The sequence below is a fragment of the Larimichthys crocea genome, chromosome VII (genome assembly GCF_000972845.2).
Source record: "Larimichthys crocea isolate SSNF chromosome VII, L_crocea_2.0, whole genome shotgun sequence".
Classification (NCBI taxonomy): Eukaryota; Metazoa; Chordata; class Actinopteri; family Sciaenidae; genus Larimichthys; species Larimichthys crocea.
The window spans coordinates 19,940,499-19,961,104 of NC_040017.1; the positions used below are offsets into that span (position 1 = coordinate 19,940,499).

General features: G+C 39.4%; 3 protein-coding genes across 3 annotated transcripts in view; 1 reads left to right on the forward strand and 2 right to left on the reverse strand.

Moving 5' to 3' along the window:
- The first annotated feature begins 1,034 nt into the window (after positions 1-1,034).
- LOC109141025 (extracellular calcium-sensing receptor) lies at positions 1,035-5,935 on the forward strand. Its single transcript, XM_027280372.1, has 9 exons — positions 1,035-1,249; positions 1,677-1,971; positions 2,122-2,208; positions 2,482-2,751; positions 2,937-3,134; positions 3,230-3,505; positions 4,504-4,731; positions 4,825-4,948; positions 5,025-5,935. Exons 1-9 carry the CDS (start codon positions 1,035-1,037, stop codon positions 5,933-5,935), a joined length of 2,604 nt encoding a protein of 867 aa, XP_027136173.1.
- Positions 5,936-7,259: 1,324 nt separating this feature from the next.
- Positions 7,260-11,135, reverse strand: LOC104939238 (extracellular calcium-sensing receptor-like). The gene is made up of 10 exons (XM_027280373.1): positions 10,879-11,135; positions 10,475-10,716; positions 10,309-10,391; positions 9,831-10,010; positions 9,539-9,727; positions 8,926-9,402; positions 8,561-8,770; positions 8,317-8,440; positions 7,761-8,236; positions 7,260-7,682 (listed from the first exon to the last, which is right to left on the reverse strand). The coding sequence occupies exons 1-10, from the start codon at positions 11,133-11,135 to the stop codon at positions 7,260-7,262; spliced, it is 2,661 nt and encodes an 886-aa protein (XP_027136174.1).
- A 1,524-nt stretch (positions 11,136-12,659) lies between these two features.
- LOC104939240 (extracellular calcium-sensing receptor-like) overlaps positions 12,660-20,606 on the reverse strand; it is a 9,962-nt gene continuing 2,015 nt past the window's right edge. The window contains exons 3-13 of the mRNA XM_027280374.1: positions 16,196-16,374; positions 15,903-15,994; positions 15,480-15,659; positions 15,165-15,353; positions 14,803-15,016; positions 14,540-14,718; positions 14,176-14,385; positions 13,932-14,055; positions 13,596-13,789; positions 13,172-13,453; positions 12,660-13,082 (exon numbers count right to left, since the gene is read on the reverse strand). Of these exons, the coding sequence (XP_027136175.1) occupies positions 12,660-13,082; positions 13,172-13,453; positions 13,596-13,789; positions 13,932-14,055; positions 14,176-14,385; positions 14,540-14,718; positions 14,803-15,016; positions 15,165-15,353; positions 15,480-15,659; positions 15,903-15,994; positions 16,196-16,374 (2,266 nt within the window). The remainder of the gene's footprint in view (positions 13,083-13,171; positions 13,454-13,595; positions 13,790-13,931; positions 14,056-14,175; positions 14,386-14,539; positions 14,719-14,802; positions 15,017-15,164; positions 15,354-15,479; positions 15,660-15,902; positions 15,995-16,195; positions 16,375-20,606) is intronic.

Here is a 20,606-nt window from a genome sequence, read left to right on the forward strand (position 1 = left end):
TTGCCGCCAATCAGCCATTCTGCTCTTTGTGAATTTGACCTATTGTAAGAGGTTGTTTAAACACATCTGATGTAAAAATAAGGATAGCTCTATATGTAGTTCATTGTCCACATACAGTGGTGTTTTGCCTTCACAACCACATCTGACTATCTTGAGAAGAACTCATTTTCTATAAATTCTGGATAAATTGTATGTTTGTTGACGTGTATGAATATTAAATAAACACTGAAAAGAGCAAATCTACAAGATTGCAAATGGGGTAATTTGTTTTTTACACTCATTTCTTCAGAACTGATCACATTTGATATGTGTTAAGTTACTGCACCAAATGAAAATCCTTGGTATCACAATTTCTTCAGAATAAACTGCAAGCCAGAGGAGACAAGTGTTAGTTTTAGCCTTAAGTCCATGAACTCCACTTGGATAGCATCCTGTTTCAGTTATATTTCAGGCTAACTGTGCAGGAGTTTGATAGGTCCGATCATCGAGTTGACCCCCGAAGTGTGATTACAGGTTGCATTTCTCAAAAGTTGATTTTGAATCAATTTCTCTGCAGCAACTTACTGCGGGGGTGGTTCGGCATACCATTTGGCGCACACTGCCACAGCTCAAACATAGTACCCTTGTTCAAATATATATATATGGGAAAACCATCATCACCTGATTTGGTCTGAATCAGGTCTTACCCCTGGATGACTATGCAGCTGTTACAGTGTTTTAGATGTTTTTGATTAAAAACTTTATGTACAATGTAAACTACATATGAAAGTCCAATTGGTATAGTATTTAAGAAACTAATTCAAGCAAATTAAAACTGTCATGCAAAGATAGTACACTGTAGACAAATATCCATCACTTAAATTAAGGTTGAAGGGTAGCTTTGCTGCGATGTTATTAAAAGTGTACAAATCAGTCTCAGATGAAATAAGCCCGCCCCAACTGTTGCTTATGCCCTGATGGCTGGTGTGTAAGATAAAAGAACACTCCAAGTCAATAAAAGGGACTGACTAAAACTAGGTAAACAGGAGGAAAGCATGTGGGCATTTTTAGTTTTGTTGTATTCCCACTTTTCTTCAGCTCTGTCCTCTTCTCTTTATTCCTCCTCCTGTAAGTTACAAGGACAATTTCATCTGAACGGGTTGCACAAAGCTGGGGATGTGGTTCTAGGTGGTCTGTTTGAGATCCACTTCTTTACTGTCTTTCCTGACCTGTCTTTTACCTCAAAGCCACAACAGCCTACCTGCCATGGGTGAGTGTCTCAGGGACACAGTAAAAATAAATATTGATATTGTTCAGAATCAAATGTTTCTCTGAAAGAATTTCATTGTGTATTCATGCAATTTTAAACATGCAAGTTTTATGCACTGTTTTATTAAAGTATTATAATAATTGCTGATATTCAGCTATCTGAATTCTGAATTTATTTTTTAAATTGCAAACAATAACAATAGTAACATTTTTGTTTTAGTTGTCTCAGGGAAACTTAAAATTAAATATTAAATAGTGAAATGAATATTTTTAATATTCAAACGTAGCTCTGAAAGAATTACATTGTGTATTTGTATGTAAATGTAAATACACACTTTTAATGCATAGATTTCATACTTTAATCATTGTGGGTGTTCAACTATGTGAACTCATTGCAAAATCTGTAGTTGATTATATTTTTTTCTTAGTTTGGATACTCCAGGATTCAGGCATGCCATGACCATGGCCTTTGCTGTTGATGAGATCAACAGAAACTCCAACCTGCTTCCTAACGTGACTCTGGGATACAGTCTTTATGATAACTGTGTCCAACTAGCTATTGGATTTCGTGCAGCATTGTCCTTAGTCAGTGGTCAAGAGGAGCAGTTTATATTAGAAGAAACCTGTGAAGGAACCCCTCCAGTCATAGGGGTTGTGGGTGATTCTATTTCTACAAGTTCTATTGCTATTTCCACTGTCTTAGGTTTGTACAGAGTACCTATGGTAAGTTTTCCACCTTGCCATATATGAATTCTTTTGGAAAATGTATTTAATTTTAAAGGCCACTTGACTAATCAACCATGAAAAGATTGAAAGAGCTGGTAAAGGCTTTGAATATTTCTTTTTTGCATGTACGTTCTGTGTCTTTCACAGGTGAGTTATTTTGCCACATGTTCCTGCCTGAGTGACCGACAAAAGTTTCCATCCTTCTTTAGAACGATCCCAAGTGATGCTTTCCAGGTGACTATCCATCAGCAAAATAAAATGTATGCAGGAAGGCTGTTTAACATTCGACAGAAAGAATGTCCCTTCAGTGTAATCAAAAATATATTCCTTTTGTGTAATACGAGTCTCTTTCTTTGGGTTACTGATAGCGTTCTTTGGTTTCAGATAACAAAGCTGAGCAGCTACTGTATAATTAAGCAAGGTCCATTGTTGAATCTGTTAAGCAGGTTTTCCAGAGAAAGATTATTTCTGTTTGTATACTAATCCCTTCACTCTGTATTCACTCAGGTGCGTGCTATGATTCAGATCCTAAAACACTTTGGCTGGACTTGGGCAGGTCTGGTCATCAGTGATGATGACTATGGACTCCACGCTGCTCGATCCTTCCAATCTGATTTTGTTCAGTCTGGTGAAGGTTGTCTGGCATACACTGAGATTTTGTCCTGGGCTAATGACCAAGCTGAACTCAGAAGGATTGTGGGTGTGATGAAGAAATCCACAGCTCGTGTGGTCATTGTGTTTGCATCTGAGAATCATGTGGTTAACCTCATGGAAGAGGTTGGCTTGAAATGCATTTTAATTATAATTTCAATCATTTTAATTATACTACATGATATTTTATATGTCCAACTGAACCAGTGTTGTACATGTAACACAAACTGTGTGAACTGAATAACTCAGAAAAATAGATACCACTTGAGCTACGTGGCAATATGAATTCATATTTTTGATGTGATGCACAGGTGGTGAGGCAGAATGTGACAGGCCTTCAGTGGATTGCCAGTGAAGCCTGGATAGCAGCTACTATTTTCCAGACATCCCGTCTTATACCACACCTGGCAGGCACACTGGGCATCGCCATCCGTCGGGGAGAATTACCAGGGCTCAGGGATTTCCTCTTACAAATACGTCCTGACCTACATGACAATGAAAATAGCCTGGTGAGAGATTCATTTTATAATCTGATGACAAATTGTAAATGTTAACAGATTCGTATTATTTTTCTGCTAACATGCCGTTTTTGAATGCATTTTAGGTGAAACTGTTTTGGGAATACACATTTCAGTGTAGATTTGCACCACCTCCAGCAGGTTGGGTTGAAGCTGGGGGAGCAATATGCACTGGACAAGAAGATTTAGAGGATGTGCATAGCAAAGTCATTGACATGTCAAATCTCAGGCCAGAGTATAATGTGTACAAGGCTGTGTATGCTCTGGCGTATGCCCTTGATGACATGCTGCAGTGTGAGCCTGGAAGAGGGCCTTTCAGTGGGAACAGCTGTGGCAGTTTGAAAGGACTGGAGCCATGGCAGGTGTGATATCAGTTTACACTCCACCTGTTTATGGCTCAATCATATGCTTTGTTATTTCTTGCAGAACAGCATTTACAGTATTATGATTAAATGCAAAAACATGATATTCTTAATCGTAAAATGGTTAGCAGATAAAGATCTTTCATATTACAGTATAATACTAAGTCAAGACAACAATAGCTTGTCACTACAGGTGTGACTCCACAGTCCTATTCTTTCCTTAAATTGCTATTACCTTCATGTTCATGTGTTGAATATGTTTGTTCAGATACATACTGAAGTATCTTAAATTAGCTTGGACCCACAAATTGTAGCAGAATTTCTGGGTCTGTTTTATATACATAAAGACATAACAAAAATATATACATATTTTCCTCTTTGCATAGTAGAAAACCATTTAATATTGGTTTTCGTTCTTGTCCCGCGTGTAGAGATTTCTTCTGATTCTCTGAGTCTTAGTGATATTATGTACTGTAGACAATGAAATCTCCAGATTCTTTGCTTACATTGTTACTCAAGTTTACATTGAGTAACATCTTTCTTAATTTGTTGCACTACTTGCCAGCCAGTCTTTCACAGGGTGGTGAACCCCTCCCCATCTTTACTTCAGACAGACTCAACCTTTCAGTTGCCATTCGACCTGATTAACAGTGAGCTGTTCAACCAGGTGTTTTTTGTTTTTGTTTTTTTTAGCATTTCACAACTTTTCCAGTTTTTTGTTACACTGTCTCAAACTTTTTTTTAACATGTTGATTGCATCGCAAAAACAAAATGGGCATCAGTTGATTTAAAAAGTAAAATTTCTCAGTTTCTACATTTGATAAGTTGTATTTGTGCTACTTTGAGTTAAATATGTAGTGTTTAATGTTTTGCACATCATTATATTTTGCTTCTATTTACATTTTACACCACATGCCAACTTTTTTGGAAACAGGTTTTTAGACTTATTTTTTATATGTCCTCTGGTTTTCCTCTGTGCCTTATTCTGTTTTTCATAGCTTGTGTATTACTTGCAAAAGGTGAACTTCACCACACCGTTTGGTGATCAAGTGTCATTTGATGAGAATGGTGATGCCTTACCGATATATGACATAATGAACTGGCTGTGGCTCCCTGATGGAAGAGCTAAACTTCAAAATGTGGGTGATGTTAAGAAATCGGCCTTCAAAGGTGAAGAACTCACAATTGATGAAAACAAAATCTTCTGGAACTTTGAATCAAAAAAGGTTACTTCTGATTATGCAGACACGCCATGCAATACATTGTTATAGCAGTCTTAAGAAATGTAGAATAACAAATATGTATTTTTCTCCCTGTAGCCACCCCGGTCAGTGTGCAGTGAGAGCTGTCCTCCAGGTACTCGTATGGCCAGAAAAAAGGGGCAACCTGTGTGCTGTTTTGATTGCATCCCTTGTTCTGAGGGAAAGATCAGCAATAAGACTGGTTGGTATTAAGTCTTAAACATTGCAGTTTGGAGATATAATATAAACATGTATCTGAAGACTTTCTGTGTTTTCAGACTCCATTGAGTGCACCAGTTGTCCCAAGGACTTCTGGTCCAGCCCCCAGCGTGACCACTGTGTTCCTAAAAAGACAGAGTTCCTATCCTACCATGAGCCTCTGGGTATCTGCTTGACAGCCACCTCATTGCTGGGCACATGCATCTGTGCTGTTGTCCTAGTCATCTTTATCTATCATCGTGCAACCCCTATAGTACGAGCCAACAATTCAGAACTGAGTTTCCAGTTACTGGTTTCACTTAAACTATGTTTCCTGTGTTCACTGCTGTTTATTGGTCGTCCAAGGCTTTGGACATGCCAGTTAAGACATGCAGTATTTGGGATCAGCTTTGTGCTTTGTGTCTCATGCATTCTGGTGAAAACCATGGTGGTTCTGGCTGTGTTCAAGGCGTCCAAGCCAGGAGGTGGAGCCAGTCTGAAGTGGTTTGGTGCTATGCAGCAGAGAGGAATAGTTATTGTTCTTACTTCTATTCAGGCAGGAATCTGCACTGCCTGGATTGTATCTGCGTCACCAGTTCCTCATAAAAACACTCAATATCACAGTGACAAGATAGTTTATGAATGTGTAGTTGGGTCTACAGTTGGTTTTGCAGTTTTACTGGGCTACATTGGCTTATTAGCTATCCTAAGCTTTCTGATTGCATTTATAGCAAGAAATCTTCCAGATAGTTTCAATGAGGCCAAATTCATCAGTTTCAGTATGTTGATCTTCTGTGCTGTGTGGGTCGCCTTTATTCCTGCTTATATCAGCTCACCAGGGAAATATGCAGATGCAGTGGAGGTGTTTGCCATCTTAGCCTCCAGTTATGGCCTCTTGGTGGCGCTGTTTGGACCTAAATGCTACATAATCCTGCTGAGACCAGAAAGGAACACAAAGAAAGCAATCATGGGTCGAGGAGTTGAGTCATAACAACTGCACTTAATTTCATCAGTGAATGATTCCATTTTCTTCACACAATGCAAAAATACAGGCCATAGGCAATATGCTAATATCATTAGAATTATTACATTATTGGAATATGAATTTGTTTTTTGAATGAAGTTGTTCATTTTTGTCCAGGATGTAGATAAAGTATGTTGTACTTGCATTTGCGACTTCTTATGTTGTACTGTAAGCTAGCTTTACATTTAAAATTAAACTTTATTTCTGAATAAATTATGCAGACAAAAACATTTATTTTTTACCTTTCTGGGGTTGATGTGGTTTAAAAATACACTCATGTTCTTGATATTGCACTCAAATATAATCCAAAATGTCACAAAGTCAATCTTGAAAAATACTAATACAGGTAATAAAAAAGTAATGCAAGACAATTTTTTGACTATAAATGAATTGCAGTCCAATTAGAATTATGCATCTATCCATCCATTACATCACAGTGGGGCTGGAGTCTGACTTTGGGCGAGAGGCAGGGTACACCCTGGACAAGTCACCAGCTCATCCCAGGCCACATAGAGACAAACAACCATTCACACTCACATGCACAACTATGGGCAATTTAGAGTCACCAATTAACCACTGCACCACTGTGCTGCCCTGGATTTAAACAGTATATACAAAATAAAAGCATCTAAACTGAAAGGTGACTGTGAGCCTGAATTGTCACACATAGTTATGTTCCTAATTAGAGACAAAAATTTGTTCAAATAAGTTGCCCTACTGGTGCATACATAGACTCATTCTGAATCATTCTGATTTCATGATTCAGATATTGTCATGGATGCTCTACACCAAGTCTTCGTATCACCAGCTTCCCAGTTCAGATAAACTGACACAATAAAATACACACAATTGAGAGCTATTGATGAGGGTGTGATTGATTATGAATTGATAACAGACTCAAGTGCCAACACATGATCAACATCAGCTGGAGACTCAATATCATTCAGTTTATTAAAAACACAAAGGGAATGTGCAGTGCAGTTAAGGGAGCCAATGGTGTGTGGGGGTTGGTGCAGGGCTGGTGGTGACAAGAATAGAGTACAGACATGTACACAAACAGAACTGAACGTGGCAGGATGCAGACGTTCATGTATGACCCTTTTAACTGCCATTTGTGTTTGGTGCACTTCTGTATTTGCAGTATACTGGTCAAATAACAAATAATATTGTTGTATAGAATAGTGCAAATTTAAAAAAGAGAGACAACTAAAATGACCAAAATATGGTGTTGCATGGTAAATGTGGGTTATATTTAGTTAACTAAAATATGTACAGTTATAATTCACGCATGCTATCTGGCCATCAAGTGTTTCTTGGTGTTTTTTTCAGGCCTCAAAAGAATAATGAAACACTTTGGAGCAAAAATGCAGAGCAGTAATCCATAACTAGAAGCCAGGATAGCAAATATTTCCACAGCGACAACATACTTCCCAGGAGAGCTGACATAAGCAGGGACAAAAGCTATCCACACCGCACAGAATATCAGCATGCTGAAGGTGATCAGTTTGGCCTCATTGAAGTTGTCAGGGAGTTTCCGAGCAAGAAAGGCCAAGAGGAGACAGGTGGAGGCCAGCAGGCCAATGTAGCCGAGAACCAGAGAGAATCCCACCACAGAGGCCATGGCACACTTCAGGGTGACCTTTGACCCCTGGAAACCCAGATCAGGTTGAGGCACTGGGGGACTGAGGGACAGCCATATGGCACAGATGATGATCTGGATGAAAAAAATGTGATTGCATGTTTGTAAAATACAGTATAAAACACCAAAACAAAAGAAGCACATATGAAATACCTGTATGGAGGTGAGAAGGCAGACACTTCCTCTCTGTTGGTTTGGACCAAACCACCTAATCAAGGCTTCAGCACCAGGTCGAGCTGAGCGGAACGCTGCCAAAACAACTATGGTCTTGACTTGGAGGCAGGAAACACAAAGTACAAAGCTGATCCCAAAAGCTGCCTGCTGGAACCGACAAGCCCAGACTGATGGACGACCAATGAAGACCAGCGAGCACAGGAAGCAGAGCTTCAGCGACACAAGAAGGAGGAAGCTCAGCTCTGAATTGTTGGCTCGCACCATAGGTGTATGACGGTAGCAAATAAACACCACAAACACAGCTGTTGTCACTGTGGCACCAGACACAGCTGCTGTAGTCAGAGTAATGCCCAAGGTTTCGTTAAAGGAAAGGAAGTCCACCTGACGAGGGACGCAGGCGGTTCGTTTAGCATTGGACCAGAACTCAGATAGACAACGGTCACAGTGAAGAGAACCTGTGAGAGGAAAGAAGAGTGAAACAAATATAGAGCCTATGACACATGATTATCTGATGTTTTATATAGTAAAATCTCACCGGTTTTGTTGCTAATTTCTCCATCAGCACATGGGATGCAGTCAAAGCAGCAGATAGGTTCTCCTTTCCTGTTGGCCTTTCGGGTACCTGGGGGGCAGCTCTCACTACACACTGAAACAGGCACCTAAACAAAAAACCAAGCCATATTTTCAAAGACAAAAACAAAGCATTCTGACTAACAGCAAAAAATCCAATGTACATTTTATTATTGATCTTAACCAATATCATTTTCCTCTTTAACTACCTGATTGGATCCTGTGCTCCACTGAATAGCTGACTCATTGAGTTGGAGATCAAACCCATCCACACGACCGATCAAGACAAGTTTTTGGGACCCATCAGGGTTGGCCTGCCAGTTGACAAGGTCGTACTTTGCTGGAATATCGGCTCCTTGAAAGTAGAACATTTCATCTTGTGGTGTGCGGAAATTCACTTTGTTCAAGTGCTGCAAAAACTGAAAGCATCAAGATATTAAAACTGTTCATACCGAATCAGACAGTGTGAAATATACTTGTGACAAATGTATTCTTGGAGTATTAGTACTGTGGAATCTTGAAAGCATAAGCTGTTTAAGGGTAGATTTGCACTCTATCTGATAATCGTGTTTACCTCTATGGGTTTGATGTTTTTTGGAGAGGAGCAAGTGGAGCTGTTGTCTTTGTTAGGGCAGGAGAGAAGGCTGTGAAGGGCGTGGGCTGCAGCATAAACAGCAAGGTACACATTATATGTCACTCTCAGCTGGGAGGTATCAGTAAAGAGATTCTGCACTCCCTCCAGAGACTCTGTCCCTCTGCAGGGTGGGAGAGAAGCTTCCTGATGAGATGCAGCAGAAATGTTTAATGCATGGCTAGACCTGGTGACTCCAGGACTACATCCAAATTCAGCTTCCCAGTATTCTTTCAAGAGCTCATTGTCAGGACGATGAACTGGGTGCAAAGTTCTGAGATAATTTTCAAATCCAGGTATAGGTGAACTTCGAATGGCTACACCAAGAACACCACTTGCCACTCTAGAAGTGACAAGACTTTGGAGAAGATTACCACTGGTACTCCAAGCCTCGCTGGCCAGAAACTGTCTGTCAGTCACCTGGTGATAACAACACAGTAACAATCAAAAGCTAATATATCTCTAATCGACATAATATAAATTCTGTTATTATTTGGACAGATTTGAGGAACAATTGAATTACTGTTATTCGATTGTTTGTTTGTTTTTTGCTCACATTTATCTTGTCTAGCTGCAGGAACAGTTCCCTCACATCAGTATACCAGGAAAAGATCAGAATCACAGTTGCAGTCGAGGCCTGAATTGTTAGAGCTGCACTTCTGGCATCACTCACAATATTTTCCCTTTGGAGAGTCTTTACAAATGCCAGACACACTCCTTTCCCCTGAGTCTCCTCCTGAAATACCTGACATATACAGGGGGGAGAAGATTAGATAGTGCTTAAAATGCACGTCTTATAAACAACACAAATGTAAATAAAAAACATTGTACATATCAAAGTGAAACACCTTTACTGCCATGTGGCCATAGTCATTGTTTGCTACCACTGCCCCAATCCAAGTCCAGTTGTAGTGTATGGCAAGCTGGGCGATGGCCCGGGCCTGGTACACATCACTGGGGATGGTCCTGAAAAAGTTAGGAAATTTCCCCCTGTCACTTAGACAGGGACAGGTTGACAGGTAGCTAATCTGAAAATTTAAAAGAAAAAAAAATATCATAAGTTGTTTTTATTGAAATATACATTTATTTATAAAGAAGCAGATGGGTTAAAGTAGTTTTACATCCAGACTTTTTGTCTTCATGTCCAAATGTTTTGTTGTTTTCGTGTCCAAATAGGAAATTTTACAATCTGTTTAAAATCTGTTCCTTTACGTGAATTTAAAAATGGAACCAGCTCCCTGAAAATCAGGGAATAAAAGTCACAGTATCATATCTGCTGTGTTAAAAAAAAAAAAAAAAAAAAAAACTCACACTTACTAAAGGTACAGAAAGTGGCCCCAGGAGTCTGGAGAGTATCTGGCCTGTTACAGATGAAGCACCACCTATGATCAAGGGAACGGGGTGATCACCTGAAGACAATGTTGAAAGATTGAAGTTTTGTTACATGAAAAATAATTTTTACATGAGCAAAATATATATATACACAATCTACCTTTCCTTTCTGTGATTCCCTCTCTGTACCCTGTAGAATAACCTGGAAGGTCTGTTGATTTGCAGCTGGTGCTGTCTCCTCCAACCAGTGACAGTGCTGCCTGCAGAGCCCATGGTGGTCGGCCACAGCTGTCAAAAATATGGTACCCCAGCTTCACACCTGGTAGCAGCGTAGTACTATTATTGATTTCTTCCACCGCAAACACCATAGCATAAATATATTGCAGTGGAACATGTTGTAGACTGAGACCACAGGAAAAACAGGAAGAAATAAGAGAAGTCAAAATGTTGGTTAATTCTGTAAAGCCACCATGGTAGATCTTTTGTCATATCAGAAATAGGACCCTTATCTGATCACTGTCATTCTACAGTAATCACATTTAATAGCACAGTGCAGAGTTTTACCCATTGCAAGATTTGTAGTGCGGCAGCTGAGTGAAGTTGTGGTCTATTGCAGGAGTTTGGTAATGAAGATTGAAGAGTCCACCGATAACTACGTCTCCATCGTGGAAAAGACCCTCGTTACTGGGTGTACCCCACCGGGAACAACTCACTGTCTCAGCCACCTGCAACCCAACACTGAGCCCCATTTGTCTCCCCACAAGGAGCAACAATGGGGCTGAGAAGGACCACAGAGTGAAGAGCCAGGAGAACCGAGACATGGATGCAGCTTTTCTGAAAAATGTGTACAGTACAGTCAGTTAAGTGGCTTGTTGCTCACAGGCAATACACTCAGTAGGATTTCCTGCAATGAAAAAGTCAAATCCGATTAAATCCCTCCCGAAGCAGCAGAAAAAAGTTGATATTTTATCCTTGAGACTTCCACTTGTAGAATTAAACAACACTTTGAAGTTCAAAACATTAATTTTTAAACAGCAGACATAACTTGCGTTGGCCGCTGACTAGTTATCTAAACTGTAACATACCCCCCTCCTCCTCAGACCAGATTAACTGATGATGTGGGTATTTATAATAGATGTAAAGCATTTTTGCAAGCAAGTAAACACAATCGCACATGCACATAAGCCCAAATCACTCCTCTCAAGAGTCACAGAAAAACAACAGCGTGATTGCAAATTATAATTGTTTGTGTAGCTTGGCGGTAGAGGTGGAAAGTGGAAGGAATGTATAAAAGCAAGCTAATCAATTATTTAATCCTTTTTTTAATTGAGTTGTTGTTTTTAAATTATTTTTCTTGTGAGTCATCAAACGTGTTTTTTTTTTTTCAAATTTGGTTCAAATAGGTCTGGTTCAGACAGTCCAAGACTGTAACCCACTTTCTGACTGGGCATGTGTAAGACTGACAAACAGTCACTACTATGTCATTAAAAAAAACTGACATAACCTTTAATTTAACTTAATGAATACAAATGACTGTTGTTATCTGATGACATATGGTTAAAATATTTGTTATACATTTGTTATAGACATTTCCTAGAAACATTCTCTTCTCAGTTAAGTCAGTTATTGTGAAAAGTATTAACAAGATGAATCAAGATCTTGGTCTGGTCACTCTCACTGATAAAGATGACACATTTACCATTACATTTTTTTTTATTTTTGCTGTCTCACTAAACTTCCCCACTACCATGACATTATTCAGCTTCATGAAGAAGAGATGCTAGGTCACCTGAATAACCCTATCAACCAATACCACAACTGAATTTGACTGTTAATCCAAAACAAACAGGGCCCCTGGAAGCAGACTGGCTCAAGACCATAACGCGCCAACATCAGTCAAAATAAACACAATTAAAGCAACAACAAAAAAACTGAAACAGAACCTTGAAATTTGCTTTCATTTATGTTTATTCGTTGTTGTTACAAGGTTTGTCACATGAGTAATAGTTATAAACATTGAAGAAAAACAGGGTTTTGAAAAAAATATTTTTTTGTGTTTGTTTTGTTTTGGTTGGGTTTTTTTTAATCTATACCACAAACAGTTCCATTGTCTATGTGAATCGATTTGATATTAAAAAATCAAATAGAGTGTAGCAGAAATTGATCACTAATTTTAGGATATATTAGAAAGAAACAATTAGTGTATGCAAGAGAGTACTATAAAAATAAAATGACAGCATGCAGATTAAGAAGGATATCATTACTTTATATATTGACTTACAGTGGTCTTTGAACTAACATTAGTCTTATTTTTAATGTTAAACTATGATTGTTAATTTCATTTGCTACCTGCCCATCAGGTGTTTCTTTGTATTTTTCTCAGGCCTTAAAAGAATAATGAAACACTTTGGAGCAAAGATACAGAGCAGTAAGCCATAACTAGAGGCCAGGATTGCAAAAATCTCTACTGCCACTGCATATTTTCCAGGAGAGCTAACATAAGCAGGGACAAAAGCTATCCACACAGCACAGAATATCAGCATGCTGAAGGTGATCAGTTTGGCCTCATTGAAATTGTCAGGGAGTTTCCGAGCAAGAAAGGCCAAGAGGAGACAGGTGCAGGCCAGCAGGCCAATGTAGCCGAGAACCAGAGAGAAGCCCACCACAGAGGCCATGGCACACTTCAGGGTGACCTGTAATCCCGGGATATCCAAGTCAGCTTGTGGCTCCGGGGGGCTCAGCGATAACCAAATAATACAGATGATAACCTTGATTCAAAGAAAACATTGCACAATGTCAGGTTAATGTATGTAAATGCTGTACATCTGTTATTAAAAAGTGCATGTGCAACTCTGACCTGTATACAGGTAAAGAGGCAGACACTTCCTCTCTGTTGGTTTGGACCAAACCACTTCATCAGGGCTCCAGCACCAGGCCGAGCTGAGCGGAACGCTGCCAAAACAACTATGGTCTTGACTTGGAGGCAGGAAACACAAAGTACAAAGCTGATCCCAAAAGCTGCCTGCTGGAACCGACAAGCCCAGGCTGATGGACGGCCAATGAAGACCAGCGAGCACAGGAAGCAGAGCTTCAGCGACACAAGAAGGAGGAAGCTCAGCTCTGAATTGTTGGCTCGCACCTTAAAATGAGAAGAATTTGATATAAAAAGGAGGAGTACATTAACATAACAAAATGGATTCATTCAGAATATTTAAACAAGCCAAACATATGTTGTAGAAAATATAAAGCGCAGCCTCTATTACATTACTCTGGGTTCTCACCATAGGTGTTTGATGGTAGCAAATAAACACCACAAACACAGCTGTTGTCACTGCAGCGCCAGATGCAGCTACTGTAGTCAGAGTAATACCCAAAGTTTCATTAAAGGAAAGGAAGTCCAGCTGATGACGGACACAGGCTGTTCGTTTAACATTGGACCAGAACTCTAAAGGACAACGGTCACAGTGAAGAGAACCTGAGAGAGGAAAACACAAAAAAGGGAAGTAGGACTTAAATTAGAAAACTGCAGATCAAGTCAGTCAAACCGTGATATGCACAGGTTGTGCTATTGCTGTTGCAGTACTGATAAAATGCCTCTTATGTAGTGATTTCCTCACCAGTTTTATTGCTAATCTCTCCATCAGCACATGGGATGCAGTCAAAGCAGCAGATAGGTTCTCCTTTCCTGTTGGCCTTTCGGGTACCTGGGGGGCAGCCCTCACTACACACTGAAACAGGCACCTAAACAACAAGTAAATTAATTTGTTAATGACATAACACCAACATGATGATCACAGTAAATATTTAATTCATTGCACATTTAGGGATTGGCCTGAATCAAGATTCTTCCTCTTTGACTACCTGATTGGATCCTGTGCTCCACTGAATAGCTGACTCATTGAGTTGGAGATCAAACCCATCCACACGACCAATCAAGACAAGTTTTTGTGACCCATCAGGGTTGGCCTGCCAGTTGACAAGGTCGTACTTTGCTGGAACGTCAGCACCATCGAAATATAACAGTTCACCCTGTGGCGTGGTGAAATTCACGATGTCCAAGCGCTGCAACAGCTGAAAGCACCAACATTTTGAAATATTAATGTTATCTTAGCAGTTCTGGGGCATTTCTGTTATGGGAGGAACTGCTTGCTGCTTAATATCGCCCTTGAAAAACATCAAACATAGATGGTAGAAGTTTAAAATAATCTTATATAACTGTTTTTACCTCTATGGGTTTGATGTTTTTTGGAGAGGAGCAAGTGGAGCTGTTGTCTTTGTTAGGGCAGGAGAGAAGGCTGTGAAGGGCGTGGGCTGCAGCATAAACAGCAAGGTACACATTATATGTCACTCTCAGCTGGGAGGTATCAGTAAAGAGATTCTGCACTCCCTCCAGAGACTCTGTCCCTCTGCAGGGTGGGAGAGAAGCTTTCTGATGAGATGCAGCAGAAATGTTTAATAGATGGCTTGATCTGGTGACTCCAGGACTACATCCAAACTCATTTTCCCAAAATTCTTTTAAAAACTCATCTTCAGGATGACGAGATGGGTTTAAACTTTTGAGATAATTTTCAAATCCAGGTATAGGTGAACTTCGAATGGCCACACCAAGAACACCACTTGCCACTCTAGAAGTGACAAGACTTTGTAGAAGATTACCACTGGTGCTCCAAGCCTCGCTGGCAAGAAACTGTCTGTCAGTCACCTGGTGATAACAACACAGCACAATCAAAAGCTAATATATCTCTAATTTACATAATATAACATAAATTCTGTTATTATTCAGATTATTATACAGATTGGAGGAACAATTGAATTACTGTTATTCGATTGTTTGTTTGTTTTTTGCTCACATTTATCTTGTCTAGCTGCAGGAACAGTTCCCTCACATCAGTATACCAGGAAAAAATCAGAATCACAGTTGCAGTCGAGGCCTGAATTGTTAGAGCTGCACTTCTGGCATCACTCACAATATTTTCCCTTTGGAGAGTCTTTACAAATGCCAGACACACTCCTTTCCCCTGAGTCTCCTCCTGAAATACCTGACATATTCAGGTTACAGGAACAAAAAGATTAGATGAATGAACAGTATTCAAATTTTGTATTCATTTAGATTTCTTGTATAGATGCCATAACATTTCTCCTAATATAACAACAAAGTGAAACACCTTTACTGCCATGTGGCCATAGTCATTGTTTGCTACCACTGCCCCAATCCAGGTCCAGTTGAAGCGCATGGCAAGCTGGGCAATGGCCCGGGCCTGGTAAATATCACTGGGCATGGTTCTGAAGAAGTTGGGAAATTTTTGCCTGTCACTTAGACAGGGACAGCTTGACGTGTAGCTCATCTAAAAGACAAAAAAAAAACTTAAACTTAAAAATTACATATTCTGAAATCACATATTCTCAAATGTATTATTATGTTTTCTAATCCACGAAAACTGTGTGCTGCATTTTACAGTAAATGGGTTCCTATAAGAGGATAACAGAAAAGGAAGAACCTATGCATTATGAAGGGAAATCTTGGCTTTCATTTATAGTGTTTTTTTTAATATATTCATCATGAACACCAAATAACTTTTTTAACTCACTAAAGGTACGGAGAGTGGTCCCAGGATACTGCAGAGTATCTTGGCTGCTATGGATGAGGAACCACCAATGATCAAAGGAACAGGCTGATCACCTGATGACGTTATAGGATATAATAAAATACAGTTATTTGTTATACAAAAAATAGTGCCTGTTTCTGGTTCAAAAGCAACATGTTTATGCTGTCATCGTTTCATGTGATTGTTAGTAAGAGCAAAGATTGAATGAGTACCTTTCCATTCTCCGATTCCCTCACCATACCCAGCAGAAAAGTCTGGTGGGGCTGCTAAATTACAGCTAGGGCTGTCTCCTCCAACCAGTGACAGGGCTGCTTGCATAGCCCAAGGGTGGAGGGCACAGCTATCACGAATATGATAACCCAGCTTCACACCTGGTAGCAAGGTTGTACTATGATTGATTTCCTCCAGTGCAAACAACATCGCATGTACGTATTGTAATGGAAGATTTTCCAAACTGAGACCATGGGAGAGAAGGATTGAAAAAAATATATCAGTAAAAATGTTGAAATAATAAATTGTTACTATTATTCCGTAATAATCTATGATTTTACATAAGAAATTAAAATAACATATATTTAACATGAAGAATAACACATCAACATGAGGCGCAAGACACAGATAATAAGGTGTCTTGGTTTTGTCAAACATTAACAGTAAAAAATGAAGTTTTACCCAGTGCAAGGTTTGTAGTGTGGCAGCTGAGTAAAGTCATGAGCTGTATCTGGTGTCTTGTAATGAAGATTAAAGAGCCCACCAATAATTACATCTCCAGCCTGAAACAGACCCTGGTTGCTTGGTGTACCCCACCGAGAACAAGTCATTGTCTGAACCACCTGCAATCCCACCCTGAGCCCCAGGTGTCTGCTCACAAGCCCCGCAATGAGCAGTGATCGGGCTGAGGAGGGCCACAAAGTGAAGAGCCAGGACAACCAAGACATGGATGAAGCTGTTCTGGACACTTTAAATATATACAATATACTCTGTTAGATCATCTCATTGATACAACACACGCAGATAAGAGGTGCAATAAATAGTTAACAGTTCCTGGAATGAAAAGGTCAAACTCGATGAAACTGCTCCTAATGCCACAGTTAATATTTTAGCCTTAAGATGTCCACCTGTGAAGCAAATGACAGATACAACTCATGACATACCCCCTCCTGCTTTGCACAACTTAGATGTTGTTCTGGATATTTATAACCGCTGTAAGCCAATGGTGGAATAACAGTAAACAGGATGACACTGCATCAAGTTAGTAGTGTGTGATACAGGAGTGTTTACCTAGAGGGCAGCGACTACAGATATCCCAATAGTTAATACTTAATGAATTAATCCACAGAGACTCACAAAAAACAGGGCCACACCTCTCACACAAGGGCATCTCTTGGAGGCAATAACACTATTGTTTGTTTGTAGGTCTGTTAGGAAGACCTTTTCAAAAATGTGTTTAGAAAATGAAATAAAATGGGTAAAATTAAGTATCTTGAGTTATATATAAGTCAAAAAGAGAATGTCTTATACAATAACAGTCTTTCCACACCTTCTCATTTCATGGTTTCTCTTTGCTTTCTTTACTTTGGACATATAAAAATCTATATAAATATCTTCAGTGCTAGGATGAAACTAGGTCTCATGAGCAACGCATGAACCCTGCTGCAGAGGATAAGTTCATTACAGCCTTAGAAATTGTCAACTTTCAACACCGCAGATTAGGATCAATGCTCACTGGGACATTGAGAGTATAGAGTATAGTTCCAATGAAAACTATCTAGTGTCCCATGGACTCCTGTCTGATAAAGGTACACAATCAAAGCCATAGCAGGTATAGCAGTCATTGGGACTCAGATATAACCTTAGGGTGCTGGGTTCAGGCATAACACCACCTTGTATAATTCAGCCAGGAGGCAGCAGCACTCCTCATGCGAGAGGTAATACAGTTCATTCAAAACCCTCCACAGTTTTCCAGAGCACAGCAGCAGGCATATTGGGCCAGCTCGAGCACCTTACTTGCATCTGGCCAAAATATGCTAGATGGCAACTAAGACAGTCTAAACAGGCCTCATCGACCCCTGCAGGTGTGACTACAACAGCAAGCAGTGGCACCTCTTCCTTTAGAAAGAGACAATGGCCTTGCCATTCACCACGTCTGCCCCAAGAAGTGAGAAAACGTCTCGGTACCTGAGTCATCTTAGTTCAACTTTCTTGCTAGCGTCTACCGATACAGGCTAGAATAGTCCTCTGACTGCCACATTGTATTCTATAGTGACCTTGACATCAGCTTATGCAAGTCAGTGTGAGTGGGTCACAATCAATGTCCTCCTGACCATGCAGACATAAATAAACACAAACAACTGCAGGCCTCAGATGTTTTAATAAATTGTTAGCACTGTAAGCGCCAGTTCCTCCAAATTAAATAACTACTGAAAAGGGACAGAACTGTGAAATTGATTAAATTATTTCAGGAATAAATACTACACTTCTGCAAAAATGAACATTCGGGGCTGTGAAAAGTATAAATGAAACTAATTGAGCTTGACAGTGCTGTCATTTTTTGTGACCATGATCTAAAATGTTAAGTGTCATCAAGCTCAGTTGTCTTTATCCTGTACAAAACCAGGAAAGGGAGATATTCCAGCGTCAACCGGGAATGCATGCAATCAAGCATGTGAACAATGGTGCAGGTGTATGGGTACAGGAAGAAGCAACTACATTATGACCTTAAGGAGATTCAAAACGCATTTATCAGAAATGACTTAACAGAATAAGTTATTGCAAAAAATACTTTGCATGCAGTGAGTTTTCAAAATAAAAACAGGTTTGTAAGTCTCATTGAGCTTGGAATAGCTAGTTCAAATCACCAAATCACAGAGGAGTTCATCTAAATTAATTCAGGGGGGGTGAGTGATGAGGTACTGCAGAGCTGCAAGTGTGCAGTTCCTCACCTCCATTATTGTTCATTTTACAAGCAATTACATCCCATTACACATTGGCAGAGAGGTGGCACAGATGGGAAAATGAGGCTGTGTGCCTTGTTGTTTTTGTTTTTCATGGTCATAGCACACTTCCATCATTTGAAAAACAATATATATCCGCAGAGATAGACTAATTATTATACTGTAGGTGCAGGATGCAATTCAGCTTTTAAAAAACAGTAATGTGGCTACTCAAACAAAAGGCTACAGAACTAATATTTCACAACTAATCCAGAACTGTATTACAGACATCAAGTCAAAAAGAGGGTTAAAAGAAGAGGAAGAACCATTGCATTAATGGGTCGGTCTCAGTCTGCCATCACCCCCCTCTGTAGGAGGAAGCAGCCTATGTGAATGTGAATGTTATTCACCGATAATGAAATTTGATATGACATAAACTTTGATTTCATGACTTTCTTTATGGTCAGGAAACATAACTACTATATGCAGAGAGGTAAGCTTTACATAATTCATTAGGATCGTATAGCGACTAATTAAAATTAAAATGACATGTAAGTGTTTTACTCCAAAACGAACAAAGGAATAGTCAGGAACCCTTGCATGAGATATCAGGCAGGCCTTCCAGGCTCTCTACTCATGCATGTAGGCCCACAGCTATCCGCCTCTGTGATGGGAATACAAATTGGATGGGTGTTTAAATCACTATGGATGCATTGTACATCTGTCTAACAAAGCAATGTCATTAAATTGCATTTATTTTATTCTGTGTTTGTTGCTTCACTGAACACAAAATTCAAATCTTTTTATAATGCAATGTTGCAATTCCCTGTCCCAGCTAAGTCAGTTATAATCACTTTCTTCTCTTTTTCTTTTCTGTGACTACAAGGTGGAGAAATAATGACAGTTTTCTTTATATACTTTGTTTTATCCTCACACAATGACCCTTTTTTTGATTCTCAATAGTCCATTAAAAATTTACATTTGAACAGAAACTGATGTTGAACAGTACCAAGATGAAGTTAATATATATATATTGCTATTAGGCTAAATACTCAAAATAACAGTTTGGCGATGAGGTATACTGCACAGCTGCACTAGATAATTGCAGATGTTCACTAGAGGGGAAACCGAGGTGAGGCATGAGGTGAGCAAAGTAGCATTATTAAACGGTATGATACTTCCATCTAGTGGTCGTTATTGGGTAAATGCAGTTTTAGCAAAAGGATTTCCACTTTGTGAATCCCTGCAATCACCATATTATTCCTTCTTTAAAGTGATGGGTCTATTAACTGCAGTTAAAATAAGAGGTAGCAGATTTTGATATTTATCTCACGGGTATGATTCTGATATCAGTATCAACTATGTGATGAGTCATTCTGAAGTCCCAGTTTTTTAATAGTAGTTTAATTATGTAAAGCCAGAATATATGACAATAATCCTATATGAAGTTGAACTCAGAGATGATTTACATTTACTTTGAATTAATGTGTATATAGAGTATAACATAGTAATAAAAACCCTTAAATAAGGAGGATCGGATTCAAAGCATCAAAGTTCAAGTTGAATTTATTGTTCTTGTACAAGAAGGAGCGTTTCACAGTGCAACACACTAAAGGGGTTACAGAGAAAAAGGCTCCCTGAGGAGCTCTGACAGTTAGTTCTTATACATTTTCCTAAAGATGGGCTGTCTCAACCCCTGTTTGTTAACAGACAATTTGCATATATAGCATCTAAACAGTGTTCTTCAACATAT